The sequence below is a fragment of the Lactuca saligna genome, chromosome 6 (assembly GCF_052625555.1).
Source record: "Lactuca saligna cultivar CGN05327 chromosome 6, ASM5262555v1, whole genome shotgun sequence".
Classification (NCBI taxonomy): Eukaryota; Viridiplantae; Streptophyta; class Magnoliopsida; order Asterales; family Asteraceae; genus Lactuca; species Lactuca saligna.
Genome location: NC_136422.1, coordinates 27422651 through 27432069, shown reverse-complemented (window position 1 = coordinate 27432069; position 9419 = coordinate 27422651). Strand labels below are relative to the sequence as shown.

At 29.6% G+C, this 9419-nt stretch overlaps 1 protein-coding gene across 1 annotated transcript; it reads left to right on the top strand.

Annotated features, from left to right (window-relative positions):
* Positions 1-3390: 3390 nt before the first annotated feature.
* Positions 3391-5848, top strand: LOC145000298 (glucomannan 4-beta-mannosyltransferase 1-like). The gene is made up of 9 exons (XM_078959495.1): positions 3391-3705; positions 3789-3887; positions 4175-4427; positions 4514-4624; positions 4712-4848; positions 4931-5044; positions 5137-5336; positions 5420-5614; positions 5689-5848. The coding sequence occupies exons 1-9, from the start codon at positions 3391-3393 to the stop codon at positions 5846-5848; spliced, it is 1584 nt and encodes a 527-aa protein (XP_078815621.1).
* The last annotated feature ends 3571 nt before the right edge of the window (positions 5849-9419 follow it).

The window sequence follows — 9419 nt, the reverse complement described above, 5'->3', positions numbered from 1 at the left end:
AAAGGTAAGAAAAAATAGATACAAACAACAAAGATGAAAGTCAAAAGGGAACAAAAATAAGAATGTAAAAATTGTACTAAACCAAATATAAACAAGAAAGTTGAAAGTAAAAAAACAAAACAAGAAGGTAAATAATATATGAAAAACAATACAAACAATAAAGATTGAAAAGTTAACATACATAAGAAGAGAAGGAAAAAATGAGACCAAAACAAGAAAACACATACACACAATAAAATTGAAAGTAAAAAAAAAACACAAAAGTAAGAAGGTTAAATATTGTACAAAAAACAAATACAGTTAATAAATCTGAAAGTAATTGGAGGAAAAAAGTAAGGAAAAAAAGCAATTACAAACAATAAAATCCAAAAGTAAAAAATAGATATAAATAAGAAGATACAAGAAATACATTTGAAAGTAAAAATAGGGCAAAAGTAAGAAGGAAATGGTATATGAAAAATAAATAAAAGCAATAATGTTTAAAACAAAAATACGATAAAGGTAAGAAGAAAGCATACACGAGCAATAAAGTTTAGAGTAAAAATCAACATAAGTAAAATGGTAAATGTTGTATGAATATATATATATATATATATATATATATATATATATATATATATATATATATATATATATATATATATATAATCAACATAAATAAGATGGTAAATGTTGTATGAATATATATATATATATATATATATATATATAAAAGCAATAACGTTAAAAGAAAAAAAATAAGACAAAGGTAAGAAAAAACATATACCGATAATAAAGTTGAAAGTAAAAATGAAGAAAAATAAGTAGGTAAATATTGTATAAAAAATAAAATAGGCAATAATGTTGAAAGAAAAAATAGGATAAATGTAAGAAAAGTTAAAAGTAAAAATGATGAAATTAAAAGGGTAAATATTGTATGAAAAATAAATATAAACAATAACAATGAAAGCAAAAATAGGACAAAGGTAAGAAGAAAGCAAATATGAGCAATAAAGTTGAAAGTAAAAAAGGGATAAAAGTAAGAAGGTAAATAATGTACTAAAACATAAACAAACAATAAAGTTGAAAGAAAAAATAGACAAAAGTAAAAAAGATAAATAATGTATGGAAAGCATATAGAAGCACTAAAGATGAAAGTGAAAATTTGACAAACATAAATAGGTAGCTACTATAGCAATATGCTTATATATAAAACAATAAGACAAAGTAAAAAGAGGAGTGTATATATATATATATATATATATATATATATATATATATATATATATATATATATGTATATATATATATATATATATATATATATATATATACACTCCTCTTTTTACTTTGTCTTATTGTTTTATATATAAGCATATTGCTATAGTAGCTACCTACTTATGTTTGTCAAATTTTCACTTTCATCTTTAGTGCTTCTATATGCTTTCCATACATTATTTATCTTTTTTACTTTTGTCTATTTTTTCTTTCAACTTTATTGTTTGTTTATGTTTTAGTACATTATTTACCTTCTTACTTTTATCCATTTTTTACTTTCAACTTTATTGCTCATATTTGCTTTCTTCTTACTTTTGTCCTATTTTTGCTTTCATTGTTATTGTTTATATTTATAAAAGCAATAACGTTGAAAGAAAAAAATAAGACAAAGGTAAGAAAAAACATATACCGACAATAAAGTTGAAAGTAAAAATGAAGAAAAATAAGTAGGTAAATATTGTATAAAAAATAAAATAGGCAATAATGTTGAAAGAAAAAATAGGATAAATGTAAGAAAAGTTAAAAGTAAAAATGATGAAATCAAAAGGGTAAATATTGTATAAAAAATAAATATAAACAATAACAATGAAAGCAAAAATAGGATAAAGGTAAGAAGAAAGCAAATATGAGCAATAAAGTTGAAAGTAAAAAAGGGATAAAAGTAAGAAGGTAAATAATGTACTAAAACATAAACAAACAATAAAGTTGAAAGAAAAAATAGACAAAAGTAAAAAAGATAAATAATGTATGGAAAGCATACAGAAGCACTAAAGATGAAAGTGAAAATTTGACAAACATAAGTAGGTAGCTACTATAGCAATATGCTTATATATAAAACAATAAGACAAAGTAAAAAGAGGAGTATATATATATATATATATATATATATATATATATATATATATATATATATATATATATATATATATATATATATATATATAACACAATAAGATTGAAAGTAAAAAGAGCACAAGTACAAGAAAGCATATATATAAACAATAAAGTTGAAAGTAAAAAAGAAGATAAAAGTAAGAACATATATATTGTAGAAAAACAAATACAAGCAATGAAACTATACAGGAGACAAAAGTAGGAAAACAAATAGCACCTACAAGATGTAAGGATATCCACAATGCATTGAACTCCATAGGATTCAATAGATTGTAACATCATATTTCTACATTTCATATAACTCCATGAAAGATTTCCTATAATGCTCTCAACTTTACAAAGTTCAATAAAAACATTACACAAGCTAATTTATACTATTTATTTAAGAAAGAGAAAACTTTAATTTTTCCCATTGAAGAGTTCAATTGTCATTAAACTCTTTTGGCCTAGCGGTACCAAGAATTTTAAAAATGTATGTCTTCCCTAAGGGGTTGAGGGTTCGAGTTTCATCATGAATAAAAAGAGTAGTTGAGGAGTAGAATTTAGTAGGTCTGTGTTAGCCTTTCAACAACAAAAAAAAAACCTCAAAATCCATTGAATGTCAAGGTAGCACCTCACAGTTGTAGAGTTTAATCCTTTAAAAGACAACTAGGCTTGCCACCTCACTCAACTATCTCATTGAACTCACAATTGTGAATGCTCTATAGCCGACAGTAAAAAAGTGGACAACAATAAGAAGGTAAATATTGTATGAAAAACACTAACATATAAAAGGAAACTAAGGCCTACACTACAATAGGGGGACAAAACATTAATAGACGCACGAGGTGGAATAACAATTAGGCCTTATAAAATTTCCATCTACTTTGGCTTATAGGCTTAACAAGCATTTTTAGTAGTAGTATATGGTAAATCACAAAACTTAAATTCATTCCTTAATTAGAAATACGTGAGTTGAATATTGTCAACAACATTGTCGGCGAGAAAGGTGAGAAATCCAGCTAACAATATTGATCCTTCATACCACATTTTCTTGCACGTAGCTTGCCTCATTAAACGATTCACTCAATGCACCAAAATCTTCCACCTAAGCCCACCGCCATGTCACCCTCCATGTCATCATCATCTTCAACAAAACCTCTACCATTTTCTATTTAAAGCACACCCTTCAATCTTCCTCACTACCCTCATCCCCACCCATCTCCTAAGTCCTAACTCCTTCCTTCCTTACATTTCACCATGAGAAACATTTTTCGCACAGAGCCCGATGTCTTATCTGCCTATGATTTCACAGGCAGTTTCAGTGATGTCTGGCGGCATATACGTGTGTCAATGGTGATACCTCCATTGACCGTCGCCATCTGTGTTTGTGCTGCCATGTCTTTGATGATGTTCATTGAACGTGTGTACATGACTATTGTTGTTCTTTTGGTGAAGTTTTTGGGAAAGAAAAAGTACACTCAGTATAAACTAGAAGCACTCAAAGAAGACCTTGAACAAAATAGAAGCTACCCCATGGTGTTGGTTCAAATACCTATGTTCAATGAAAAAGAGGTATTCGACACATGTTTTTTTACAAAATATTTATGTGTAAATTAAATTAATTTTACATGTTTCCATTTTTATTTTCTTTACAGGTCTACAAGCTGTCAATTGGAGCTGTATGTTCACTTAGATGGCCAGCTGATCGTCTTATTGTTCAGGTTCTTGATGACTCAACCAATGAAGTCCTAAGGGTACCCTACAACTACACTTATAGTTCAATACTAAATTACAAAATACCCTCGTGCTTTTAGATTTTCACTTTGTTTAAGACTTGAACCGTTTTTTCAATTTACACGGACCGAAATCGATATGAAAGTTTAGATGAGGACAAAAAAAATGAAAAGGGTTTCGATTTTGGACTAAGAATGGTAAAAATGAGAAAGTACAGGGACTGTTTTTGTAATTTAATCTAGTTTCAAAATAGTGATGAGTTAGCTATAATATAGAAAGTAGAAAGAAACTTATTAGTTGTATACAGGCATTGGTGGAGTTGGAGTGTAAAAAGTGGATTCAGAGGGGGGTACATGTGAAATATGAGACAAGAAACAACAGAAATGGATACAAAGCTGGTGCCCTTCGTGAAGGATTAAAAAAAGATTATGTATTCGATTGCGAATTTGTTGTCATATTTGATGCAGATTTTCAACCAGATGAAGACTTTTTATGGAGATCTGTACCTTACCTTCTTGAGAATCCAGAATTGGCTTTGGTTCAGGCTCGATGGAAATTCGGTAAAAGGGTCACTCATTTCTTGAATATTTACCATTTTGCCACTAAAATATAACATTATTACTAAAAATAAATAAGTTGTTTGTAGTAAATGCTGATGAATGTTTAATGACTCGACTCCAAGAGATGTCACTCGCCTACCATTTTGCTGTTGAACAAGAAGTGGGGTCATCAACTTGTCAATTCTTTGGATTCAATGGTAAGTTATTTATTTATTTATTTATTTTATTTGACAGGTGGAAACTAAGTTTCTAGTTTTTATAAATTTATATATATATAAAATTAGGAACTGCGGGTGTGTGGCGTATAAGAGCTATTGAAGATGCTGGTGGCTGGAAAGATCGAACCACAGTAGAAGACATGGATCTTGCTGTTAGAGCAAGTCTAAAAGGTTGGAAATTTGTCTTTGTGGGTGACTTAGAGGTGAGTAAATCGTAACATTTACAATATTTTCAATATTTCCAATATTACCCTTTTCATGAATTGTTATGATGATTACATATAGGTGAAAAATGAACTCCCAAGTACTTTCAAAGCGTATAGATTTCAACAGCATAGGTGGTCATGTGGTCCAGCTAATCTTTTCAGAAAAATGACAAAAGAAATCATCTTTTGCGAGGTAAATTTCAAGAAACCTTTTTAATTACCTTAATTACTTTAATTACCTTAATATCCTTGAGTTTTTGAGATAAAGATTCAAACTTTTTGCAGAGGGTATCCATCTGGAAGAAATTCCATGTCATCTATGCGTTCTTTTTTGTGAGGAAGATAATCGCACATTGGGTCACCTTTTTCTTTTACTGTGTCATCATCCCAGTCAGCATCATGGTTCCTGAAGTCCATCTCCCAAAACTCATCGCCATATACGTTCCAGCAACAGTTACAATCTTAAACTCCTCATGCACGCTAAGGTATTATAAAAAAAATGACCTTTTTACCCCTTTAGATTGATCACTAATTACTAATTTACCAAATTACCATTTTGACCTTACAGGTCATTACACCTTCTTGTGTTCTGGATTTTGTTTGAAAATGTCATGTCATTTCATCGATCCAAAGCAACAATTATTGGACTTTTGGGAGCTAATCGAGTCAATGAATGGGTTGTTACTGAAAAACTAGGAAATGCAACAAAGCCTAAAAGTATTGTGAAGCCATTGAAGAAGTCACGTTCGCGATTCGGAGAAAGGTATTGTAAAATTACGATTATACCCTTTGTGTATATATGATTATATGCTAATATTTTGATATGATTAAAAACAGGCTTCACTTCTCGGAGTTGATAATGGGGTTGTTTCTGTTGTATGTGGCTATTTATGATATGATGTTTGGGAAAGATCATATGTTTGTTTATCTGTTGCTTCAATCGGGTGCTTTCTTTGTTATAGGAGTTGGGTATGTGGGAATATCTGTTTCAAACTAGAGTGTCACACTTGTTTTTAAAGATTTGAGTTTTTAAAGTTGAAGGGAAGTCTGTTAGTGGTTGAGATAAGGGGATTTGGTTGAAAGATAAGTAATGAAGATGGTGGTGTAATTAGTTTGTGTATTCCTGAATAAAGTTGTTAGATATCTAAAGGTGCATGACACTCTACAATAAATGTATCCAGAATAAAGTTGTTATATTATAATATATGAATTTATTCGTTCGTTTGAATGTTTTTATTGATCGTAGAAATGTTTATTGAATGACTGATTAGTTTTTGGTAAATTGTATTTAACTTGTTAAAGATTTGATTCTCAAGATGGTTTTTGTTAATAGCTTGTTTATCAATATTTGATTTGATGATCTTATGAAATAGGTTGGGATATAAATTATTAATTATGGAAGTATTTTTGTTAATAAGTTCTATAAGAATCTAGCATCGTTTTGTTAGATTAACATCATAAATCAAAGGTATGAATGTCTAATTTTGTATCAGACTTAATGTGGAATATAGTTTTTAAAGAAGGTATTTATAAAACATGATTACATTGAGTGTTGATTTGATTCAGTTTTCATTTTGTAATCTACCAATGTATGTGAATTGAGATCATTACCTCTCAAGAAAACCAGATAAATATTCTTCTGAAACTGAAATAAGGAAACTTTGATCTTGTCTTGTCCTTTTCAAAGATCAATAATATTCTTTCCCTGAAAATACGAACATTGAGATAAGTATATAATTGTATTTAACACAAAAAGAACATAGATTATGTCAGTTTTATTTCAAATCATATAATATTTTGGGTTGAAGCAAATTTTATCCCCTCTCAGAAATTTTGGCCCAAAAGCATTTGAAAAGCGATGATAGTTTTGTTCTATGTAAATTAGAAGGAGGTGGATATAATGTGATCAGAAAAATAGACATGGACTCATACTGAATTACTTTTAAGAAAAGTGGAAAAATTCACAAGATATAAATGCGGATAAGATTTTGAGCATGACAATGGTGCTTGAAAGGAATGACCTTGACAATTGAGCAATTAACATGCGGTACCAGACTCGTTCCTTCTTCCCTATTCATCTGATGATCGATTTATGCGGAGCAATTGAGCACAAAGACGGCGATTTTCACATATAACTCAGAAGAGTGAGACCGTGTATGTGATTTTAAGAGATAACTTGATGAATAGGGCGATGATGATGATGATGACATGGAAGGGTGAAATAGGAAGAGATAAGGGTAGGAGTGTCGGGTGTTAAAGGATATAACTCACCTCAGGTACTCAGGTTGCAGTGGAGCTGTTATGTCAATGTGTGGGAACACAACCCGCCCAGAAAATTCCCCAAAGGCCTCGCATTGTAGATGGTCACCGCCGTCTAAAGTTAAGTCACCGCCAGTGAAATGGTCACTACACTATCTCTCAATTTTTATATATTTTCCTAATAATTATATAAAAATAATCCAAGACAAAATGCAAAATGCAAAAAGTTAACCATAACATTTTTTGATCAACGGTAATTTTTGTTATGAATAACATTTTTTGATCAATGGTAATTTTTTTTTATGAATAACATTTTTTGATAATGGTAATTTTTGGTTCCTCTAAAAAACTAAAATACCATTGATGTATTTATTTATTTATTTCATTTTTTTTAATGTAATATTTATTTATTTATTTTAGTAATTAAAAAATAAAAGCGGGTCTCTCTCTCTCTCTCTCTCTCTCTTAATTCATTAAGACAAATCATGTATTAGACTTAAAGGTTGTATCTTTTTTTAAGCTAACCAAAACATTACTGTTAGGAAGCAGATCCTAACCAATCAAGCCCACATAAATTGGTTTCAAAACTATATGGGAGTGCACATGGGTTCGTCGATGCTTTGGAAATTTATAATATAGTGGAGATGAATTAGATCAAAACACCCAAATTCAAAGCTTTTGAGATGAAGATTTTAAAAACAACCAAAAAAACACAAAAAGTGAATTCCTTTGGATCGAAAAATTGAAATCAAATACTTAGTAGATTAGCCAAATTCCATACACCCAAACTATAGATAAAATATAGTATGATGTATGACTTCATTTCTAGTGTGAATGTCTAAAATTTAGCATAAGATACCATATTAACTTTACTAACACCTATAGTCATTGTAATTATATTTTACATATTAAAACATAATTGTGAAACCTTTGTTGAAGTTTTCAAATATAAATGTGAGACACAAACCAGTATTACTATCTAATGCCGTTAATGATAGTAAAGGATGATCTAAACCTTACTAGATATGGTTTACTTTCTAATTGGTGGAAATTATATTTCTTTATTCTCTCAAGATTATACATTAATCACTGTCACTTGTACTTGGAATACAAACACCAACCAATGAGTAGATAAAACATTTTTTAAGATTTTGTATGGAATGGCTCCATCTGAAGGATCGAGATAGAACAGTTAATATCAAACAATGTAAAGAACAATAAGAGATTTAATAAAAAACCAATTTCAGTTAAAGAAATCTCACATAGAGAGAATGCACCAAGCATTAATTACATCATAGCCTAGTATAAATTATATACTCGGATGGTGACTATTCTAGATTCAAATCCCTACATATTAGGGATTTGAATAACTATGATAACTAACATATAAGAAATATATATACTATAATAAAAAAAATCATATCACAAAGATAACGGATCATATTACTTAACAAACAAGAAATATATCACGCAATTTTTGAAGCTTGATCAACATCTCATGTCACTGACAGTGATTATGTATTCAACGTGATAAAGGTTTTACTCGTCATATTATAATGTTTGACCGTAGAATCTCCCCCAATCTGATGATGTCAAAACTTATTCAAAAACATCTTTAACAATAACCTTTTCAAAACTTGAAATAATCTCTGGTTTGATCCACTGAAATTCATGACAATCAAGTTCATCTCTCCTTTTGTCAAGATCATAAGAAACAATCCAATGATAACAATGCTTATGGTTTTCCTTTACACTCTAGCCTCAGATGAAAGAGATGTTCAATGGGAGCTATGTGAAGATCAACGGATCGTTAAAAGAATAGTTGATCATTATTATCAACATAGAATAATCCATATTCAGGTTCTCTAATGAAAAGATGTTGAATGCTCATAACACCTACTGGAAGACAACTGTTGATGTATGTAACGCCCGTAGATCCGGGTTAGACACTTTAGAGACAATGCACGTCAAAAATAATTTTTTGATAGAACATTATTTAGAATAAATAATCTTAACCAATTTATAGTATATGTCACAAAGGTTCTGTACATATAAAGAACACCGAAATCCGAGTTATAACAAAGAAGTTATGACCCGTCGAAGTTTTATGGCAAAACCGGCGTGACACTGGGAATCGTAAAAAAATGAATTTATGAGAAAATACTTTCTAGCCTTAGCGATCTAGACGAAAGTTGTAGTATATGTTAAACTGAGAGCGTGCATAAAAAGAACGTCCAAATCTAACTTCGTATGAGGAAATTATGTTTTTTCTAAGATTTAGCATAACAGTGTACAACCCGAAAATCGAA

Coding starts and splice junctions, on each gene's coding strand:
- LOC145000298 (XM_078959495.1), top strand. CDS start 3,391: ATGAGAAACATTTTTCGCACAGAGCCCGATGTCTTATCTGCCTATGAT. Junction 4,849..4,930: donor TCTTTGTGGGTGACTTAGAG/GTGAGTAAATCG, acceptor GATTACATATAG/GTGAAAAATGAACTCCCAAG. Junction 5,337..5,419: donor AACTCCTCATGCACGCTAAG/GTATTATAAAAA, acceptor TTGACCTTACAG/GTCATTACACCTTCTTGTGT.